The 24,293-nt window shown below is 43.7% G+C and overlaps 1 protein-coding gene across 1 annotated transcript in view; it reads right to left on the reverse strand.

Annotated features, from left to right (window-relative positions):
* The window catches only part of jmjd8 (jumonji domain containing 8), a 30,316-nt gene extending 10,953 nt beyond the window's left edge, over positions 1–19,363 (reverse strand). The window contains exons 1-5 of the mRNA XM_041205718.1: positions 19,219–19,363; positions 5,615–5,704; positions 3,798–3,846; positions 1,642–1,738; positions 361–429 (exon numbers count right to left, since the gene is read on the reverse strand). Of these exons, the coding sequence (XP_041061652.1) occupies positions 361–429; positions 1,642–1,738; positions 3,798–3,846; positions 5,615–5,704; positions 19,219–19,295 (382 nt within the window). The 5' untranslated portion in view covers positions 19,296–19,363. The remainder of the gene's footprint in view (positions 1–360; positions 430–1,641; positions 1,739–3,797; positions 3,847–5,614; positions 5,705–19,218) is intronic.
* Between the last annotated feature and the right edge of the window lie 4,930 nt (positions 19,364–24,293).

The raw sequence follows: 24,293 nt of genomic DNA on the forward strand, positions 1-24,293 counted from the left end.
TAAACATTCTTGCCTATTTACATCTTCATCTGAAATGGTTCTAAGTAAAAGTGAGTTCTGACGCAAGTTGTAATGGTATCACATGTGAACTCTCTTTCGTTAATGATTCACTTAGTGTTCCAATTTTGAGCAATAATTCTGGAACTGGCATTGATGTGACATAAAAATTTCAAAGTATAAATCAAGTCAAAACGCAGGAACCTCTTGCTTGAACAGGAAGCTCTGCAGAGCACTATCTTTTGACTTATTATTATTCATTTGTTTGTTGCTTCCTCTGCATACATGTTATCATGCATGAAGGGACAGCTTTTGGAAGCAATAATGTTTTAATTAGAGTTACATGATTAAAGGAAAACTCACCACTACCCAAAGAATCCAAAGATTGAGGCTTCATCATGTGCTCAACATATTCTTTAAAAGGAACATCGACTGTGAGGAAGAGAAGGGAAACTATTTAGTTCCAGAGGAAGAACAATTAGAAAGGACAGTGTGTGCTTTTCTTAGCATTTATAGTGATTTTCATGAAAATTGCAGATATTCCTTTGATCCTCAATTTTTTACATTTACAATACTACTTGCATATTGTGGGGAGTGAGTTAAGAAAAAAAAATAGTAGAAAACATATCACATTGTCTTAAGAGGATATTTCTGTTTACATTTAAATCATAATGGTTCTTTGATTCACTGTTGACTGAAACACTTTTTATGGAGTCCTAATGGACCGATATGTTATAGCAGACAGACAAAAAAAAGGGGGGAGCCAATCAACAGATGGAAATCAGGAACAGCAACAGAAAGCTGTTCTGGCCATGCGGTTTTACAAATACACTTTCTACAAATTCAGTGAGAAAACTGTGTGTGTTAATGAGAGTCCAATGCCAAAAGCTATTGCAGCGAGTGTACCAGTGAGAAAGTCAGATCTATCCGACAAGACATTGAATGGACAGAGAACCAACCAATACTTCTCAAACCTTGCAGCATCTTCCAGGGAATGTGAAGAAGTCAGTTGCTCGCACCTTTTTATGGGGAGTTCACGTATGTGAATGGTGGGAAAGGGAAGAGAAGAATACATCACAGTACAAGATTATGGACAAAGAGGCATTCAGCATCTCAATGTATACATACATCTACACATATACAATTTAGGTGTACAAGCTTAAAATTTGCCGACAACACTAAAGTAAAGGATTTGCGTAAGAGCAAGGTAATACATTTTGGAAGGAGAAACCAGGAAAGAGAGTATATGCTTAATGGAAAAATGAAGGGTGTGGATGAAGAGACACTTAGCAGTTCAAATACATAAACCGCTGAAATTACAGGCAGATAAAATCATAAAAGTGACCAATGGTATTTTTAAAAATAACAGAGACCATTGGATATTTCAAAGGGAAATTAGATATAGATATGGAACAGCGTAACATACAGGACTTTAAGAGAGTGGGGCAGTGAGATCAGATTTAGATTGCTTTAGCAAAGAGCTGGTGCAAGCAGGATAATCCAAAAACTTCTACTGACATAAAAAAAGGGGGATGGAAGCAAAGTATACCGAACTAACCCACTGAAAGAACTGTAAGGCTGCAAGGTTAAAATTATATTTAGCCAGAAAGGAGCATGGAATGTGTTTATTAAACATATGTGTACCTTTCTGATAGGAGTAAGTGTTTGCTGTGCTCAGTCTCACCAGCCGATTTCCAAACTCCTGCAGGAGACTTTGCTTCGAACAGAGAGCCCGGAATTGCTGCAAGATTCAAACACATACAATGCCAGGTCGCAGTACAGCTTTCAGAGGGGGTTTGGCATTTCAATATTTTCAGCCGAAGTATTTGACACTAATAACTGCTGTTGGCTTAGTAACCGACATCCCTATATTTCGACATCACATGATGTGCGGATAATGGATTGGTTTGGGAGTGAGCAATAAGACTATAATTTAAAGGATGAGTGCAAATTACATCATGAACCACATGACGAGCATGAGTACGAGATTAAAACTTGAACACAACAGAGTTTAAATTACAGCCCTGGTATCCAGTGTACAACTGTGTTTCCACGCAACAGCCGACTATAATTATATAGGTTTTCATTTGGCACAGTAACAGTCAGCAGGTGGTTGGTGTACTGGGCTGGCTTTGACTGCATCTTGAATAAATCCCAGAAAACAGAGAAGCCAACCCTGCAACACTGCACTGTCTTCACTGGCAGGGGAGTTGCTCCTGTTGCTGCAGGTTCCAGAAAATCAGGTGGATGTTAAAGATCCCATAGCATGTCCCGGCCAACATGCATCTCTTAGCCGACAGCACCAAACACAGACTAACGGATCATTCTTACCGGTTGCGAAGAAGGGTCTCACACTGGACTCGAAACATGAACTCTGTTTCTCTTTGCACAGATGCTACCAGACCTGCTGAGTTTTTCCAGCACTTTGTTTTTATTCCAGGTTTCCAGCATCCGCTGCAGTATGCTTTTATTTTACAGATCATTTATCTCTTTGACATTTGAGAGAATTTGTCGCACACTAAATGGGTGCCATGTTCATTACATAAACTGTTATTGTACTTCAAAAATAATTTGTAGTATATGAAGTGCTTATACAAAGTGCTTTGGGAATTTCTTAGAGCTGTGATACTGGTGCTATCCAAATGTAGTTACTTTCGTCTCTTCTTGCTGTGCAGTCTAGTTAGGATGGCATCACTGTGGTTAACATGTGTCTAGTTATTTTAATTAAATCTCCAATTTATGAGCCAAAATCCTTCAGCAAGTTGTATAATACACTTAACCAGAAAAGGCAGACCGCACTGATATGAAGCCTAATGTGAGAGGTAACCATTATAGATTAACTACATTATCAGTGTGTCATTTCATTTAAAACTCTCAATTGCTGGGTCAATGTTGAATGGGGTGGCAGCTTAATGCCAGGAATACCACACTGACCTATTAAACTTGTTTCACTCTGGATACCAACATAAAAGAGGGGAAAGCGTTGCCTGAATGGGTTCCAAAAAAAACATATAAAAGAACGGTGATCCAATCCAGTCGATCATCAGCTTTTCCGAAGAGGGGATTTTCAACCCGTATGCCTGGCCAGGTGCCAGAAGTACTTTATGAAACAATGGTTAGTCCTCAGCTGGAATACCCTGTTCAGTTCTGTGCACCACACTTTAGGAAGCATGTCAAAACCTTAGAGAGGATGCAGAAGAGGAATAAAATGGTACCAGGGATGAGGGAATTCCGGTATGTGGAGAGACTGAAGAAGCTGGGGTTTTTCTCCTTCGAGCCGGGATTGTCAGGAGATTTGATAGAGGTGCTCAAAATAAGGAATGATTTTAATAGAGTAAGGAGAAACTGTTTCCAGTGGACGATGACCACAGGACACAGATTTAAGGTAATGAGCAAAGGAACCAGAGGCCACATAAGGAAACCTTTTTTTTAAAAAACATCAAGTTATTGTGAACTGCAATGTACTGCCTGAAAGGGCGGTGAAACTTGCAAAAAGAAAATGGGATAAATACTTGAACGGTGAGAATTTACAGCTCAATGGGGAAAAGAGAAGTAGGAATAATTGGATGGTTCCACCAAAGAGCTGGCAAAGACATGATGGGCCAAATGGCCTTTTTGTTTTATATCATTCTATGATTCTAAGTGATAAGAGTATATATTTCATACTAAGTTTTATTGCCTTTCAACACACATGCAGCATTTACCAAATGTGACATGTATTGGGAGTACTTCAATGTGCCGAAATATTGCTTTTCACTCAGTTAAGTTTGGACAGGAAACAGTACATAAAGATCATTCACCTCATTCTGTGTGATTCCTCGGATAATCACTGGCTTGGAATATGCATACCTATAAAACAAGGACATCGCCCATTTTACTCTTTCCTCTAGGATTGAAACATCCAAACATTTTGTCCTCACTGGCTGCTAGAAGAATAGCATGTGAAAAGTTTAAATCCATGCTCCCACTGACTGGCAATTTTTAAAATCGTTGCTTATACTGACTGAGCTTGGAGTTCTCATTTAAGATTTACCCAATGAAGCAGCAGTGCCAAAAACAATCATTTTCAAATCTGCAGCTCACAAAATTAATGCACCTAAAACAAGGGAATGAGGAACAGGACCACAAACAGTCTTTGGACCCCACATGGTCCGTTCACACCCATTTCACGTAAAAAAAATTACTCTACTTAATCCAAATCCTCATCCCTGTTGGTAGCTTTAGGTTCAATGTTTGAGAATTTCCTGAGTCATCAGAGAGCAAACATTTGCTGCAACAACGATATTGATCTAACTTGACAGTGATTGCTGCCATTGCCTGCCCTGATCCTCCAGGAGAAAATTTATGCCAAAGCTTTCTGGAGAACTAATTGAAATACGTTGCAACGTGCATAGCAACGAATCAGAAGGGATGTGGATCAATGGCCAGAGTATTGATCCTGACGCTAATGGTGCATCATGCTAACCCAACAAATGTGCAAAGTATAACAGTGTTTTCTATAACTTTTCTACTTTCAGACCATCTTGGGTTGAACTAATACCTCAACACCCGGTTAATAAAAACTACTTTTTTGGTGTGGACTTTTAATTTCATGTCAGCTTGTGTAATAAATGGCGACAATTTCTTTAAAGGCAGCCTTTAAGAGGCTGCTCCAACCGAAATGACAATTCAAGCTTTTGCTTGGATTCATGGAGTCAGGAGATGGGGATATATCTCATGAAGCGCCAGGTTACTTTCCAAGTCAATAGCTCTGTACTGATCAAGGGAAAAATTTGGCCTGTAGGTTGCTTAGATTGATTGCCTGTTGATCCAAATTAGCCTAGGGAAAAGTTTGTGTCTGCTCTGTGTGGAACTTCACAAAGACTCTCAGCCTCTGAGAAATAGAGCAAGTCACAAGTCCTTAGTCTCAAGTCTGTAAATCACACTGCTGCCCAGTCTCCCTCATCATTAATTTTCGGTTTAAATGACAGCAGCATGAAGCATGGCTTAAAAGCAGTTAAGTGCAGCAAATCTGTGATCGTTGCGGGTTCCCATGTGGGTGGAGTTACAATAATGGCTTTCTATTGGTTATCAGCAAGTGGAAATTGTGCAAAAGCCCCAGGAAATCATATAGGGCGGTGTGAGTCACTCCTGACTCTATGAATCCAAGCCAAAACCTGATCACAGACTTGTTATTTTTATTAGATCAGACACTTAAAGCTGCCTTTAGAGAGACTATAGCTATTTGTTACGCAAGCTGACATGCTGACCTGAAATTAAAAGTTCACACAAAAATGATAAGAATAATTTTTAATTAATCAGGAATTGAGGTACTGGTTCAACCAAGATCATCTGAAAATAATAAAAAATGACAAAGTGTTGTTATACTTTCCAGATATTAGGCTTGGCCTGATGCACCATTAGCGACATAATTTCTTGGAACATTTGCACTACAATAATGGTACACACCAAGGATGCACCACCTACATGGCACAAGTTTTCAGCAAATTCAGAGTCAAAAAGATGGGGGTGTGTGAGGCAGGTGAAACAGATTTGGCAATGGGCTGTGCTCAGATCAGATGCACTTCAAGCTCCAAGAGGAGAGGACCAGGAAGGTGTGCTGCACAAAAAAACATACCTGTGAACAAATTCAGAATAGGTCAAAGAGTCTCTCACTTCCACGTTGCAGGGCCCTTTGCCAACCATCTGCTCGGAGTGGTCCGTCTTCCTGCAAAGAAGAGGTGCAAAAATGTTGGTTCCAAGTTATTGGGCATTGCTGTTGACGTGATGAAATCATTCAAAACAGTAAATTGGCAAGACAGCCAGAAGGGAGGCATGTGATCTGGGTTTGCCGATAAAATAACAGGGATTTCCAAACTAATTAATAAAAACAAAAAAACTGCAGATGCTGGAAATCCAAAACAAAAACAAAAACAGAATTACCTGGAAAAACTCAGCAGGTCTGGCAGCATCGGCGGAGAAGAAAAGAGTTGACGTTTCGAGCCCTCATGACCCTTCGACAGAACTTGAGTTCGAGTCCAAGAAAGAGTTGAAATATAAGCTGGTTTAAGGTGTGTGTGTGGGGGGGCGGAGAGAGAGAGAGAAGTGGAGTGGGGGTGTGGTTGTAGGGACAAACAAGCAGTGATAGAAGCAGATCATCAAAAGATGTCAACAACAATAGAACAAAAGAACACATAGGTGTTAAAGTTGGTGATATTATCTAAACGAATGTGCTAATTAAGAATGGATGGTAGCACATTCGTTTAGATAATATCACCAACTTTAACTTTAACACCTATGTGTTCTTTTGTTCTATTGTTGTTGACATCTTTTGATGATCTGCTTCTATCACTGTTTGTTTGTCCCTACAACCACACCCCCACTCCACTTCTCTCTCTCTCCGCCCCCCACACACACACCTTAAACCAGCTTATATTTCAACTCTTTCTTGGACTCGAACTCAAGTTCTGTCGAAGGGTCATGAGGACTCAAAACGTCAACTCTTCTTCTCCGCCGATGCTGCCAGACCTGCTGAGTTTTTCCAGGTAATTCTGTTTTTCCAAACTAATTCATTGACTGGGAAGCACTCTGGGACATGACTGCAAATACATATTTTTCTTTTTTCGCTAGATTTTCAAGGACCTCAAATGGTGAATGATTTCCATGATATCAAAACTAACATCCAAGCTTCAAAACTAAAATTTGGGCCACAAGCTCACAGTCAAATATTTATTTGCAAATAGCATTTATACCATTCACATTAACACACAGGCCACTGTTTTTTTTTTAAATTTACATAACTGTATGTGTGTAATTTATTCAGCCTTGGGGATTGGGACTATTCAGTTTCTGGGGACCTTGCCTGTGGTGTTTCAAAAGCATCGTGATATAATAATCTGCCACAGCACCGAGTCCCATATTTCTAACCTTGTGACTCACAGGTACTGTAAGAAAAATGATCTTTAAAACTGACAGTTCTGAAGGGATGCAAAACAGTTTATTCCTGAAACCCAACAAGACATCGGTATCATTAATGTTTGCAAACCATTAATCACAAGAACAGAACAGTTCAAAGATCTGAAATAATTTTTAGACACTGATCAAAATACACAGCAGCTAGGGCTGCACTTGCTCACAATTTCTAACTAAATCATTGTTGATAGCTATTTCTCATGAGTTATTAAAGTTCACTCTACAACTACAACAGACTAAAATAAGTTATCCCAATAAATCTAAACATGCCTCTATTGGGATTATACAATACATGGTTTAAAGAAAATATACAATGGCATGGTTTAAAGAAAATATACAATGGCAAATTGATAAATAAAAAGTTATTATGTCATTATGCAGTATGTAGTTTGCACGATCAGTTTGCAATCTGTTTGGTAACTCCAATTACGACATGAATCAAAATCTGGCTTACTAACCATTATTTGAATACTGCAGAAGTGGACATTACAAGACTACTTGTAAGAGTTAACGGATTGTAGCACTGGACCAAAAACTACGTGACATCAAGCAAGCTGGTTTGTTTTCCGGTGAGGATCCTTTAGTAGCATGTCTTTAGTATTTATTATGCAATTGCATAACAAACAACTGGTGAGAAATTAGAGGCAGTAATTCAATCAAGCTCAGGTAATATTGCAAACCAGAGGAAGCATTCAATATTTGCAGAACTTTTCATAAAACACAGCTCATGGGGACTTGGCTGGTATATTCACTGCAGGTTGATTGCGAGAAACACAGATGGAGTAAGTTTATGATGATGCATAAATGGTAAAAAAAAAGTGTAGGGAAGGATATCTCCTGCTGACGATCTGTTTTTTTTTCCAAATTCAGCTGATAGTGGAAGCATGCAGTAGCTATACCACAATGCATTCCTTAAGTCCTTGGCTCAGTGGTAGACCTCTTGTCTCCAAGTCAAGCCGTACATTCAAGTTCCCCTCTAGAGACTTGGGCATAAGTTGACAGCTTATGCCCTCTCCAAGTTCATCTCATGCACAAGACCTGCCATTTGCAGCATTAACTCCATTCCCAAGTGCTGACCACCCAACTTCCTTCCTAACCCCCATGCTAGTTGTGATTGTAAATGGTTCCCGCTCCTCACCTACTATTCTACTCCCTTTCAAAACTGCCATCATTTCCATCAAATAAATCCACCACCGGGCCTCCAATCTTCCATAGATGTTGCCTCATCCAAACTTTTTCCAGCATCAGAACTGCTCACTCTCTGCTCCAAACCGCACCCCCCCATCCCCCAGCACTTTCTCTTTCTCTGGTCTTCTGTGGATCCCCATCCCAATGATAGCCATGAGTTAGGCCACCTCGCCCTCACACTCTGGAATTCCCTCCCTAAACCTCTGCACCACACTGTCCTCTAAGACCCTCTTTAAAACCGACTTAAGCTAAAGGTGCTATATAAATACAAGTTGTAAAGTATTTCCTAAACTGACCTGTTTCACAGCACTTCCAGGGGATTGACTGTGTGAGGCTGTGGGATGGCAGTGGGTGTCAGTGATCTATGTGGCTGCATTATGCACAGATGGAGCTAGATGGTCTTTTTCCATCCTTTGTTCCACATTATTTGCTCTTTTTATGGTCTTATCCACTTTGGCACTAACATTTACGAATCAGTACATCAGGGCATAAGAAATAGGAGCAGAAGTAGACTATATGGCCCATCGAGCCTGCTCCACCATTCACTATGATCATGAATGATCTTCTGCCTCAACTCCACTTTCCTGCCCACTCCCCATATCCCTGAGAGATCAAAAGTTGATCTATGCCAGCCTTACATATACTCAATGGTGGAGCATCCACAACTTTCTGTGACAGAGAATTCCAAAGTTTCACAACCCTCCAAATGAGGAAATTTTTCATCTCAGTCCTAACTGATCAACCCCTTATTTTGAGGTTTTATTTATTTATTCATTCATGGGATGTGAGCTTCGCTGGCTGGGCCAGCATTTATTGCCCATTCCAAGTTGCCCTTGAGAAGGTTAGTCCTTCTGAGTCCCCGTGTTCTAGATTCCCCAGCCAGGGGAAACAACCTCTCAGTAACTATCCCGTCAAGCCCTTTAAGAATTTTGTATGTTTCAATGAAATGATCTTTCATTCTTCTAAATTCCAAAAAAGTATAAGCCCATTTTACTCAGCTTCTCATCCCGGGAACCAATCTAGTGAACCTTTGCCATTCTGCTTTCAATACAAATACATCCTTTTCTAAATGTGGAGACCAAAGCTGCTCCCAGTACTCCAGCTGTGGTCTCACCAAAGCCATGTACAATTGTGGCAAAACTTCCTTGTTCTTGTAGTGCAGTTCCCTCGAAATAAAGGCCAACATGCCGTTTGTCTTGCTAACTGCTTGCTGTATTTGCATGCTAGCTTTGTGTTCCTTGTACAGTTGCACCCAACTCTCTCTGTACATCAACATTTAAGTTTCACACTATTTAAAAAATATTCAGCTTTTCTATTTTTATTACCAAAGTGAATAACTTCACACCTCCCCAAACTATACTCCATCTGCCACCTTGCTGCCCATTCACTAAATCTGTCTATATCTCTTTGCAGCCTCATCCACAACCTGCTGTATGTCAGCAACAAATCTGCTTCTCTCATGTTCCTTTTGGGCTGTAACTTAAAACCTGATGATCTCAATCCTGAACTTTATTTTTTAAATTTTTTAAGGAAAATCATGCTTTGCTTTCTGATAATTCTAAGTTGTGCATGATCAAGAATGAACATCAAACTGCCTGTTAGTAAAAAAGGACAGCTGATCATTTACGACATACTACTTAGCTTATAGTCCCACCTAGCTTTGTATTGTCAGCAAATTTGGATACATTACTCTCTACTTCTCTGTATAAGTTATTGTCAATTATGAATAGTTGAGGCCCCAGTACTTATCCTTGTGGCACTCCATTAATTGTAGCTTGCCAACCTGAAAATGCTCCATTTATCCTTGCTTCCTGTTCAGTAACCAATCCTCTAAAAACACTAAATATACCACACCCAACTCCATGAGTCCTTATCGTGTGGCACCTCATCAGGTGCCTTTTGGAAATCCAATTATACTACATACATTGCCTTCCCTTTAGCTACCTTACCAGGTGAATCCCCAAAAAACTCCTTAAAAAAAATTGTCCAACACAACTTCCCTTTTGGAAAACCATGTTGACACTGTCTGTTTATACTGTGGTTTTCTTAAGCACGTTGCTAAGGCTTCCTTAATAACACATTCCAGCATTTTCCCAATGACTGATGTCAGGCTAACTAGCCTGTTGTACCCTTTTCTCTCTCCCTCTTTTCATGAATATTAGCATTAAGCTTGCTCATTTCCAGCCCACTGGGTCTGTTCTAGAATCTAGGGAACTTGGAAAATCATAACCAGTGCATCCACAATCTCCAGTTACCTCTTTTGGAACTCTAGGGTGCAGGCTTTCAGATCCTGGGGATTGTGGGTTTTTAGTTCCTTAGCTTTGTCCAATACCTTTTCTCTGCTTATATTAGTTACTTAAAGTTCCTCATTTTTATTTGCCGCTTGGTTACCCCTCTTCTTCTGGTATGTAATTTGTGTCTTCTTCTGTGAAGACAGAAACAAAATATTTGTTCAATGTCTCTACCATTTCCTCTTTCCCCATGATAATTTCTCCTGTCCCTGCCTCTAAAGGACAAATTCTTAAAAACTGTTTTTATATTCCGGGCTAGTTTACTCTCATATTTCCTACATTACATCAGTGCCTACACTCTGTAAAGGGCTTTGAAACTCTGGCAGTTGCGAAAGGTGCTACGTGAATGTCAGTCTTTCCTTTTCTCTTTTACATTCTACTTTTCCCATTTAAACAACCTTTTGATCGTCTTTTGCTGGTTTCTAAAACACACCCAATCCTCACATTTGCTACCATTCTTCACAATGTTATAAGCTGCTTCTTTTAATCAAACACTATCCTTAACTTCTCCAGTAAGCCATGGATGGATTTTTTTTCATTCATTCATGGGATGTGGGCGTCGTATTGCCCATCTCTAATTACCCTTGAGAAGGTGGTGGTGAGCTGCCTTCTTGAACCACTGCAGCCCATGTGGTGTAGGTACACCCACAGTGCTGGTAGGGAGTTCCCGGATTTTGACCCAGCAACAGTGAAGGAACGGTGATCTATTTCCAATTCAGGATGGTGTATGGTTAGCACGGGAACTTCCAGGTGATGCTGTTCCCATGCATCTGCTGCCCTCATCCTTCTAGGTGGTAGACGTCATGGGTTTGGAAGGCACTGTCAAAGAAGCTTTGATGAGTTGCTGCAGTGCATCTTGTAGATGGTACACACTGCTGCTACACATTGCTGCCACTATGCGTCGGCAGTGGAAGAAGTGAATGCTGAAAGTGGTGGATGGGGCGCCACTCAAGCGAGCTTTGTCCTGGATGGTGTTCAGCTTCCTGAGTATAATTGGGACTGCACTCAGACAAGCGGAGAGTATTCCATCACACTCCTGACTTGTGCCTTGTAGATGATGGACAGGCTTTGAGGAGTCAGGAGGTGAGTTAATCGCCATAAAGTTCCTAGCCTCTGACCTGCTCTAGTAGCCACAATATTTATACGGCTGGTCCAGTTCAGCTTCTGGTCAATGGCAGCCCTGTAGATCTTCCCTGCTGAGTTTTTGTTCCTTTAAAGGAATACATTTTTGTTGGAACATTTTGAATTTTTTTTTAATGTTTCTGTTTATTTACATTCATACCTTTTAATCTATTTACCCAATGAACCCGATCCAGCTCTCCCCTCATACTATTTAATGGCTTTGTTTAAGTTTAAGATTCTCCTTTTTGTCCATCACTCTCAAACTTAATATTGAATTCAACTGTATTATGATCATTTTCCTCATTGAGATTACTCATTGACCCTGCCTCATTACACAAAAACACATTGTCTCTAGTTGGTTCCACAATGCATCGTTCCAGGAAGCTATTGTGAGAGCATTCTACAAACTCATCTTCCAGATTACATTTGCCCATTTGATGTTTCCAGTCTATATGAAGATTAAAACCCCCCGTGATTATTACATTACCTTTGTTACAAGCTCCAATTGTCTCTTCCTTAATGCCCTGTCCAACATTATAACTGTTTTTTTTATTCTTTCATGGGATATGGGTGTCGCTGGCAAGGCCAGCATTTTTTGCCCGTCCCTAATTGCCCTGAGTGGCTTGCTAGGCCATTTCAGAGGGCAGTTAAGAGTCAACCACAATTCTGTGGGTCTGGAGTCACATGTAGGCCAGACCAGGTGAGGGTGGCAGATTTCCTTCCTTAAAAGGACATTAGTGAACCAGATGGGTTTTCACAACAATCGACAATAGTTTCATGGTCACCATTACTGAGACTAGCTTGATATTCCAGATTTATTAAATGAATTTAAATTCCACCAGCTGCCGTAGTTGGACTTGAGCCCATATTCCCAGAGTATTTGCCTGAGTCTTTTGATTACCAGCCCAGTGACATTATCACTAGGCTACCATCTCCCCTCTACTGCTAGGGCGCCTATAAACTACCCCAACCAGCATTTTCTGATGCTTGTTATTCCTAATCTCTGCCCATATAGAATTAACTTCCTAATCTTCTGAGCCAATATCCATTCTCACTATCCTCATTGTCATCCGTATTAGCAGGGCTACTGCTCTTCCTTTTCCATTCTGTCTGCCTTTTCCAAATATGGTGTGCGCTGGGATATTTATTTCCTAACCTTGGTCACCTAAGTAATGGCGATTAGATCAAACCCACTTATCTCTATTTGTGCCAGCAGTTTGCTCATCTTGTGATGAATACATTGTGTTCCTTTTCTCTTTGCATGGACCTTCGCTGATGCACTATTACTGTTAAATTCTCTGCTCGTCTTTACCCAAATTGTTACATTGCTCTATTGCCTTGCCTTTTCTCTTTAGATTTCTAAATTTCTCTTCACCAGACCTCTCTCCCGCTCTAAGGCCCTATCTACAGCCCTAGGTATACAGTGTCAGGATGCTGATCCCAGCCTGGTTTAAGTGGAACCCAATGAAATAGCTCCCTCTGTCCCTAGTACTGGTGTGAGTTCCCCATGAATAGAAACTCCTTCACACAGCATGGTTTGAACCACACTCTAACTCCTCCAAACATTTTTAATTCTACCTGTGTCATTGGTTCCTACGTGGCCCATGACAACTGGACTCTACCACTCCTACTCCGACTTCAAGTTCGCACCCAGCCACAAGGGGATGTCTTTAATGTTGATACTGGAAAAGAACACAACCTGCAGAACTCTCGGTTGTGGCTACACAGAACAATATCCATTCCCTTGAATATACTGTCACCTACGTTAGCTCTTTTCTTTTCACTGTCCCCACTTCAATGGAATCCTGCATCCTGGTCCATAGTCAGTTTTTGCATCCACCCTGCAGTCCTTCATCTCATTCACATAGGAAGCATGTAACTCGCATCCTTTGTTCAAAGTCAAGGGCCGAGGCTCCTCCATCACTGGATCCCCATTCCTGCCTGACTCAAGGTCACAGCCTCCTGAGCCTGCTCACTGAACAACTCAAATTCTACTTAACCCAAGAGGTGTGACTGCCTCCTGGAACAGGTGTCCAGGTAACTACCCCACTCCCTGATGCCTCACAATGTCTGAAGCTCGGACTCCAGCTTAACGACTCTGAGCCAAAGTTGCTTGAGCTGCAGACACTTACCACGATATGGCTGTCTGGAATTGCAATGCATTCCACAAATTCCCACATGTTGCAGTTACAACATACCACCTGCCCTGCCATGTCTGACTAGCTTTAATTATTTATTTGATCCATTGATTAGTTACTAATTTAGTTAAGTAATAGCATGTTAGAGTTTTCCAGCTTAGAAACAAAAGAAAAACACTCATTAGCTGGAGGTAAAACAAAAGGAATACCATTTAACACACACTTCCCCATGTTCAAGCACTTTTGTATAAACATGTGGCAGAGTGGGTAGTGGCCCTACCCCTTCCAGGTTCAAGTCCCATGCCAGGTCTTGTTGGTCACAGAAGGAGCGTTCATGACGCGGTTCAACTAAAGGGAAAATAGGGTATGCAGATATGCTAAAAAAGATTGTGATTAAAGCTGTCAGTATTACTGCTCGAGGTTGAATCTCATCCATCACATTTCTCTGATTTAGGGAGGTGATGGCGCAGTGGTATTGTCGCTGGACTAGTAATCCAGAGACCCAGGGTAATGCTCTGGAATCCTGCCATGGCAGATGGTGGAATTTGAATTCAATAAAAATCTGGAATTAAAAGTCTAATAATGACCATGGAACCATTGTCAATTGTTGTAAAAACCCATCCGGTTCACTAATGCCCTGTAGGGAAGTAAATCTGTTGTCCTTACCTGGTCTGGCCTACACATAACCCTAGACTCACAGCAATGTGGTTGACTCTTAAATGCCCTCTGAAATAGCTCAGCCAAGCCAATCAGCTATAACAAACTACTACAAAGTCACAAAAATGGAATGAAATTGGATGGACCACCTGGCATTGGAAACAACCACCCCGAAACGACAACGGCAATCTCAGCCCTGTGACCCTGCAAAGTCCTCCTTACCAACATCTGGGGGCTAGTGCCAAAGTTGGGAGAGCTGTCTCACAGACTAGTCAAGCAACAGCCTGACATGGTCAACCTCACGGAATCATACCTTACAGATAATGTCCCTGGGTATGTCTGCGTGCCAAACAGCACAAGCATCCCTGTCCCACCAGCAAGACAGACCCAGCAGAGGTGGCGGCTTAGTGGTATAAAGTCGGGAGGACGTTGCCCTGGGAGTCCTCAACATCGACTTTTGACCCCATGAAGTCTCATGGCACCAGGTCAAACATGGGCACGGAAACCTCCTGCTGATTACCACATCCCACCCCCCCTCAGCTGATGAATCAGTATTGCTCCATGTTGAACACCACTTGGAGGAAGCACTGAGGAGTGCAAGGGCTCAGAATGCACTCTGGGCGGGGGACATCAATGTCCATCACCAAGAATGGTTCGGTAGCACCACTACTGACTGCACTGGCCAAGTCCTAAATTACATAGCTGCTAGACTGGGTCTGTGGCAGGTGGTGACGGGGACCAACAAGAGAGAAAAACGTACTTGACCTCATCCTCACCAACCTGCCTGCTGCAGATGCATCTGTCCAGGACAGTATCAGTAGGAATGACCACAGCACAACCGTTGTGGAGAAGAAGTCCCACTTTCACATTGAGGATACCCTCCATCATGCAGTGTGGCGCTACCACCGTGCTAAATGGGATAGATTTTGAACAGTTCCAGCAACTCAAAGCTGGGCATCCATGAGGCACTGTGGGCCATCAGCAGCAGCAGAATTGCACTCGAACACAATTTATAATCTCATGGCCTGGCATATCCCTCACTCTACCATTATCATCAAGCCAGGGGACCTTGGTTCAATGAAGAGTGCAGGAGGGCATACCAGGAGCAACAGCAGGCATACCTAAAAATGAGGTGTCAACCTGGTGAAGCTATGCACAGGACTACTTGCGTGTCAAGCAGCAAATGATATACAAGGCTAAGCGATCCCACAACCAACAGGTCACATCTAAGCTCTGCAGTCCTGCCACATCCAGTGAATTGTGGTGGACAATTAAACAATTCACTGGAGGAGGAGGTCCACAAATATCCCCATCCTCAATGATGAAGGAGCCCAGCACATCAGTGCAAAAGATAAGGCTGAAGCATTTGTTACAATCTTCAGCCAGAAGTGCCGAGTGGATGATCCATCTCAGCCTCCTCCAGAGGTCCCCAGCCAGTTGTCAGCCAATTTGATACATTCCACGTGATATCAAGAAACGGCTGAAGGCACTGGATACTGCAAAGGATATGGACCCTGACAACATTACGGCAATAGTACTGAAGACTTGTGCTCCAGAACTTGTCACGCCCCTAGCCAAGCTGCTCCGGTACAGCTACAACACTGGCATCTACTCAACAATATGGAAAATTGCCCAGGTATGTCCTGTACACAAAAAGCAGGACATATCCAACCCAGTCAATTACCACCCCATCAGTCTATTCTCCACCTTCAGTAAAGTAATGGAAAGGGTCATCAACCGTGCTATCAAGTGGCACTTGCTTAGCAATAATCTGCTCACTGACGCCCAGTTTGGGTTCTGCCAGGACCACTCAGCTCCTGACCTCATTACAGCCTTGGTTCAAACATGGACAAAAGAACTGAACTCCTGAGGTGAGGTGAGGTGAGAGAGTGACTGCCCTTGACATCGAAACAGCATTTGACCGAGTGTGGCATCAAGGAGCCCTAGCAAAACTGGAGTCAATGGGAATCAGGGGGGAAAACTTTCTGCTGGTTAGAGTCATACCTAGCACAAAGGAAGATAGTTCTGGTTGTTGGACGTCAGTCATCTCAGCTCTGGGACATCACTGCAGGAGTTCCTCAGGGTAGTGTCCTTGGCCCAACATCTTCAGCTGCTTCATCAATGACCTTCCTTCCATCATAAGGTCAGAAGTGGAGATGTTTGCTGATGATTGCACAATGTTCAGCACCATTTGCAACTCCTCAGATACTGAAGCAGTCCATGTCCAAATGCAGCAAGACCTGGACAAATATCCAGGCTTGGGCTGACAAGTGGCAAGTAAAATTCACGCCACACAAAGTGCCAGGCAATGACCAAGAGAGAATCCAATTATCACCCCATTGATGTTCAATGGCATTACCGTCACTGAATCCCCCACTATCAACATCCTGGGGGTGGGTCACCACCGACCAGAAACTGAATTGGGCTAGCCATATAAATACTGTGGCTATAAGAGGCTATCAGAGGCTAGGAATCGTGCGACGAGTCACCTCCTGATTCCCCAAAGCCTGTCCACTATCGACAAGACACAAGTCAGGAGTGTGATGAAATACTCCCCACTTGCCTGGATGAGTGCAGCTCCCACAACACACAAGAAGCTTGACACCATCCAGGATAAAGCAGCCCGCTTGATTGGCACCACATCCACAAACACTCACTCCCTCCACCACCAACTCACAGTAGCAGCAGTGTGTACCATCTACAAGATGCACTGCAGGAATTCACCAAGGCTCCTTAGACAGCACCTTCCAAACCCATGACCACTATCACCTAGAAGGACAAGGGCAGCAGATAGATGGGAACACCACCACCTGGAAGGTCCCCTCCAAGTCACTCACCATCCTGACTTGGAAATATATCGCCGTTCCTTCACTGTCACTGGGGCAAAATCCTGGAACTCCCTTCCTAACAGTACTGTGGGTGTACCTACACCACATGGGATGCAGCAGTTCAAGGAGGCAGCTTACCACCACCTTCTCAAAGGCAACTAGGGATGGGCAATAAATGCTGCTGCGCAGCCAGCGAAACCCACATCCTGTGAATGAATAAACAAAAATCTTGACAGCTCTCGGATCTAGTTTGGTAGAACAACAAATTGCACTGTATAGCGTCTTTAACAAAGCTAAAGCCCATGGCACTTCATAGGAATGCGATCAAACACAAGCTGACAAGTTACATAAGGAGATATTAGAACAGGTATCCAAAAAAAGCCCATCTTGACCAATGAGGTAGATTTTCAGGACTGTCATGAAGGAGAAAGAGATACAAAGCTGTAGGGAAGGCAGCTGAAGGCTCAGATACTAATGGTGAAGCAATGAAAAACGAGGATACGCAAGAGGCCAGAATCGGAGCAGTCCAAAGATCTCAGAGGGTTCTAGGGCTGTAGGTTACAAAGGTTACAAAGATAGGCAGGGGAAAGAGCATGGTGGGATTTGAAAACAAGGATGAGAATTTTAATAACGAGGTGTTTTTGAATTAATCAAATTGTCCTAATCTATCTTATGATATGAACCATACCTAAATACTTTCACCATAGTACACAGAATCATTATATGAAATGCAGTTGAAATGTGTTACTGATTCAGGAGTCAATTTAGGTCAACAAGCATTGTTGAGCAGGACTTGGTGTGAGTTATAATAGGTGCAGCAGAGTTTTGGATGAGGTCAAGTTTACAGAGGGTACACAAGGTGAGTGCTCAATCAGGAGAGCACTACGGTGCTCAAATCTAGGAGGTAACAACTTCATGGAGGAGCTTTCAGCAGCAGATGGGCAGGGCTGTTCTGGAGGTGGAAGTACAGTTTTGGTGATGGCAAGGATGTGGGATTGGGCTGTGACTTAGAGTTAGAGGGTTATGAGTTCAAGTCCCACTTCAGAGACTTCAGAACAAAAATCTAGGCTGACACTCCAGTACATATTGAAGAAATCCTGCACTGTCAAGAGGAGCCATCTTTCAGATGAGACATTAAACCAAGGCACTGTCTGCTATCGCGAGTGGTCATTAAAGATCCCGAGACATTATTTTGAAAAGCAATGCAGTTCTCCCTGGTGCCCTGGCCATTTTAATCCCTCAAACACCATCACTAAAAAAAAAAATCTCGATTATGCATTCAGTATCACATTGCTGTTCGTGGGAGCTTGCTGTGTGCAATTTGGCTGCAGCGTATCCTGCATTACAACAGTGACAACAACTTATATTGATATATCGTCTTTAACATAAAAAAAACATCCCAGGGCACTTCACAGGAGTGTCATAAAACGAAGTATGATGCTGAGGCACACAAGGTGATATTAGGTCAGATGACCAAAAGCTTGGCCAAGAGGTACATCTTAAAGAAGGAAATAGAGATTGGGTGGGGGGGGGAAGGGCACAGTTTTGCTACCAGAGGTGCAGGAGCTGGGGGGGGGGAGGGGGGGGGGTGTGGAGTGCTAGAGGTGAGAGCGGGTTGGGGGTTGCTAGAGGTGTGAGAGGGGGTAGGGGGTGCTGCTGGAGATGGGGGGTGGGTGGGGGGGGGGGGGAGGGGGTGGTGTTAGGGTTAGGGACAATTACAGGATCATTGTGTAAAATCTGGGACCATGCTAGAGATTGATCTTCAATCCTGGAGGGTTGGCAACCCTAAATCTGGGCCATTAAACTGAGGGATGTACAGGAGGCCAGAACTGGAGAAGTGCAGATATCTCAGTGTTGGTGAAGATTACAGAGATAGGAGAAGCCCTGAGGCCGCGGAGGGGGAATCTGAAAACAATTTAAATTGCGCCGCGAAAAATAGCACAGTGTCTTTGCAGCGCTTTGGGGGATGTGCTGAGGTGGTGACAGGCGCTACAGAAATGCAAGTCTTCCCTGACTGGAAAAAGCAGCGCGGATTCCGCCTCTCACCAGCCGCCATCCGCCTCCAGCTCTCCCGCTGATGCTGCGGCCAGCACTGTCAGTGCGAGCAGGCCCCGAGGCTCCATCTATAGCCGCTCACACGACCGTCCACCTCGGTAAAGCTCCAGCTGTCGGCTCCCGCACGCAGGGACGCACGGCGCGCCGACGCCAAAAGAGGCGGAGCGACGTGCTCGCAAAGCACGACGGGAGCAGTAGTCCCTCCACCCCGCCCCCACCTCCCCGGCCGCCGGCCAGCACACATTGCCCATCGCGCACCGCGCGACGCGTAACGACACGAGCGTCACCGTGGGGGGGGGGGGGGTTGGGCGGTGGAAACCTTCGGCCAGACTCGTTTCCCATCGCGCACCGCGTGGACTAGGGCATCATGGGAGTTGAAGTCCATTTTGCATGTCCCTGACAGCATCTCAGGCCTCCAAATAACATAAAAGCAAAATACTGCGGATGCTGGAAATCTGAAATAAAAACAGAAAATGCTAGAAAAGCTCAGCAGGGCTAGCAACATCTGTGGAGAGAGAAACAGAGTTAACCTCTTGAGTCCATGAAGAGTCATAGTGGCTCAAAATGTTAACTCTGTTTCTCTCTCCACAAATGGTGCCAGAGCTGCTGAGTTTTGCCAGCATTTTCTGTTTTTATTTCAGACCTCCAAATAAGCTTGCCCCCCAGGAGAATCAGTAACGCATTTCAACTACATTTCATATAATCATTCTGTTCACTGTAGTGAAAGTATTTAGGTACGGTTCATATCATAAAGTAGATTAGGCCGATTTGATTAATTCAAAAATACCCTACAGTCTCTTATGGTTGCCAACTGTGGTTAAATGTATTCCTGGAGGTTTTACGTGACTTGCCCCCATGCTCCAGCCATTAATTGGCCAACACATCTGTCCTTGTGATGAACTGCCTTCCTACACAGATTGGAAAACAAGAAGGAGTGTGATGGAACACTCCCCACTTGCCTGTATTTGTGCTGTTCCCACAACACCCAAGAAGCTCGATGTCGTCCAGGACAAAGCAGCCCGCTTATTTGGCACTACATCCACAAACATTCGCTCTCTTCACCATCGATGTACAGTAGCAGCAGTGTGTACCATCTACAAGATGCACTGCAGGCATTCACCAAGGCTGCTTAGACAGCACCTTCCAAACCCACAACCACTACCATCTAGAAGGACGAGGGCAGCAGATAGATGGGAACACCACCAACTGCAAGTTCCCCTCCAAATCACTCACCATCCTGACTTGGAAATATATCGCCGTTCCTTCATTGTTGGTGGATCAAAATCCTGGAACTCCCTTCCTAACAGCACTGTGGGTGTACCTACACCACATGGACTGCAGTGGTTCAAGGAGGCAGCTCACCACTACCTTCTCAAGGGAAGTTAGGGATGGGCAATAAATGCTGGCCTAGCCAGTGAAGCCCACATCCCATGAATGAATTTTTAAAATCCCAGCCAATTGGATGATACTTAACTGTCAGCCAAACAGCCTTTTTCTCCCATTTTCAATATTTCTATATCATGGTTAAAGAGCAATGTTCAAAAAAAATGACAAAGGAGCAATCTTTTTTAATGCCCTGATGATTTTTCTCCAGGATTGCACACAGCAGTGTCCTGGAGATTGACCTTCAATTCCTGGAGACTCCTGGTCAACCCTGGAGGGTCAGCAATTTCTTGATCACTGCATCCTGCTATACCACTTAAATAATTCCAGGGCTTTCATCTCAACTATCATATTCAGCCATCTGTTTTATGTGTTGATTACACTTTGAAGAAACCCTTTCAGCACTGCCCCCGTCCCCCCTTGAAAACTAATCTAAAAGATTGCAGGGAAACCTAATAGAATTATTCAAAATGATGATGAGTTTTGCTGGAGCAAGTGGGCCACTAACCAGAGGTCGTAGATTTAATGTAATTGACAAAGAACCAGAGGGGAAATGACAAACTTATTCAGAGGGTTGCTTTGTTCTGGGAGAACGTGAAACAGGAGCGGGCAGAGGCCATTCGGTCAGTTGATCTTCTACCTGGATTCCTCTTTCCTGCTCTATTCCCAGTGCAATTGCCCTGCACTGGGAACCAGCTGAAAACAAGATTTAAATCGCAAACTTCGATGGTTCTGACTGTCTTACATCAATAGTTATCCAGAAAAAATTGAAAGAAATAAAGCCACTTCTAGCTTCTGGGTAATAATTGTACTGACCTCTCCCAACCTGCCATGGGACTCCCCCCCCCGCAACCCCCCCCACCCCCACAACCCCCATGGGACTCCCCCACACCTCCCAACTACTCTCCCCCCCACCAAGGCTTCGTTCCCAACTCCTGGCACCAACGCCCAGGCCCAACTCCCGTCACCCCAACCCCCCCAGGCCCGACTCCTGACTCCACCTCTCCAGGTCTGACTCCCGATACCCCTGATCCCCCCTACCTACTTACCTTGTTACACTTACCTCCTCCCTGGCTTGCCAAAGGCCTTTAAACTTGGCTGGACCTTTAAACCCATCAGGTTTGCAGCAGCTATTGCCATAAAAAAAGGGGGCAAGGCTTACTTACCTGGGACTGAGCTGCCCTCGACTGTGGAGTCAGTACAAACATGACAGGTTGGACGCAGGATCACCGAATTTATTCAAAGCTGAGTTAGGTAGGCTTTTTATAGACAAGCGTGTCAAGAGTTGTGGGGAGCAGCCAGGGAAGTGGACCTGAGACCACAACCAGATTAGCCATGATCTTATTGAATGGCGGAGCAGGTTTGAGGGGCCGAATGGCCTACTCCTGCTCCTAAGTCTTATATTCCTATGTCCCTTTCATTGCAGATGGGACAGAGAGAAACCGAACTTATTTATCCTCTCCCCATCTGTCTGTGAGCAGAGGTATTTTGAATTATTTTTAAAGTAGGCTGTGACATGTTTCTGCAGACCCTCAGCTTGTGTTATCCAATTTAAAAATAACTCACAGCAAGCTCGTGTTATGATTAACTCAGTAGGTTAGTTTATTCACATCCAAACCTGGGGGCGGGAGGTGTTCACAGTCACACACACACACAGATACAGTAAGGTGAGATAGAAAAGGGGAAGATTTAGAACTATAGGCAACAACAATAAAAGCAGCACCGAAATTAATATTAGTTCAAGTGATTTCCAAGGTCTGAGAAGTGAAAGTCCAGAGGGTGTTTCCTTTGTGGCTGAGTTCAATCCAGATGAGTTTCTGGTTGGAGACAGCAACACGAGAATCTTCAGAACGAATGACAGTGAAGCACGATGGGGTTTTTGTGCTTTGACCATTTGGCAGGCAACGATTAGAGACTTTGAAAATCAAACAGACTTCAAGGAGTTGAGAGATGGTAGCCAACTGCTTGGTCAGCCGGAAATGCTGGTGTTTTTTTCAATTGGTGTTAAAGCAGCAGTCTGAGCTGTGAGGCTAGAAATGTAATATTAAAATGATACAAAAGGCGGTCATGTGATGTGGCCCATCAATGAGTTAATTGCAGCCTTGCAAGCAGTTTCTGTGCTTCTGGCCAAAATCCATTGTTTCCCTTAGGAGTCATGTGACCTGTATCAGCCATCTTGCAGTTTAGCAGAAGTCAATTTTAAAATAGCAAAAAGTTTTGGTACACACAGTTTTGGTTTCTTTTCATGTCTTATTGTAATAATGTTACCGGTTCTATTCCATGATTCATTGTCCCAATGCTAGACATGCCTTGGCCTCTCTAATTGTTTTTTAAAGTCCTTTTGCATGCCATTTCCTCTCAACTCTATTGCCATCTCTCTTGAAACTCCCTGTCTGAAGCCCTCAGCTCTGGCTCAAACCCATCTTATAGCACCAAAACAATCCTAGCTAAAGGCATGAATGGCATCCTCTGTGACTGTAACCATGGTATCGAAAGGTTTTGAACTTTTCAATACCAAGAAGGTAGAAATCTGTCTTGTTATAAATTGGAAAGCCAATTGATGAAGGATAGTGCTGGAGCCAATTTTTACATAGTCTCACATTTATTTACAGAGTGAAACATTACAAGCATATACCTCCTAACTCAACTGCACCACAGTGTCTCTTCATATATGCTCGAATGAAATCCCAATTAATGCCCTCCACCTACACATAATCAAACATATTTGACACAAAGTTAACAGTTGCCAATTCTGAACTTTTTCTGATCTCACTCCTTCAGGCATAAACCTTGCTGGGGTACTTGGTTTTCTTGAGCAGCAGCACAGCCTGGATGTTGGCAGCTCCCCACTCTGGACTGAGGTGACCCCTCCCAGCAGCTTGTGGTGCTCTTCGCCCTTGCGGATGGTGAGCTGCAGGTGGCGGGGGGGGGTGGGGGGTAATGCAGGTCTTCTTGTCGTCCCGGGCCGCATTGCCGGCCAGCTCGAGGGTCTTGGCCGTCAGATACTCGAGGGTGGAGTCCGAGTAGACAGGGGCTCTGGCCCCGACACGCTCGACATGGTGAGCCTCGTGCAGCTGCCGGTGGATGCAGCCGACAGGGAGCTGGAGACCAGATCTGGAGAAGCGAGTCTTGGTCTTGGCTCACCCTTTGCCTCTGGTTTTACCGCGACCAGACATCTCTCCCCCATAACAGCCTTCTCCAACCAATAGTTGGAGAATAAAGCCTCCTGCACCTGATATTCCCAGGTAGTCTCCCATCCAAGTACTAACCAGGCCTGAGCCTGTTTAGCTTCTGAAATCAGGCGTTTTCAGACTCATATGGTTTTGAATGCATATTGATCCTCTAGTTCCACAGATGGACACTCCTCAATCTCCCATTTGCTACAACAGCCATTTAAACGATGGAATACCATATTTTCCATCACCTTCATATTCATTGCTGGATTCTTATTTGAATTAAACCAAAATATCTGGAGCTATCTTTTGTCATCTCACAGGTTTGTAGCACAGTGGGTAGTGTCCCTCCCTCAGAGCCAGGAGCTCCAGGGTTTCAAGCCCCAGCCCAGGAATTGATGGTCAGGGAAGGTGCATTCATAAAGTGGCCAAACAGGTTGAGTATCAACCTGAAAATCCATTCACACACCAAAGGCAGGCAGCAAGAGCAGGAGAAAACCCTGGTCAGCC

This window comes from Carcharodon carcharias, chromosome 15 (genome assembly GCF_017639515.1).
Source record: "Carcharodon carcharias isolate sCarCar2 chromosome 15, sCarCar2.pri, whole genome shotgun sequence".
Classification (NCBI taxonomy): Eukaryota; Metazoa; Chordata; class Chondrichthyes; order Lamniformes; family Lamnidae; genus Carcharodon; species Carcharodon carcharias.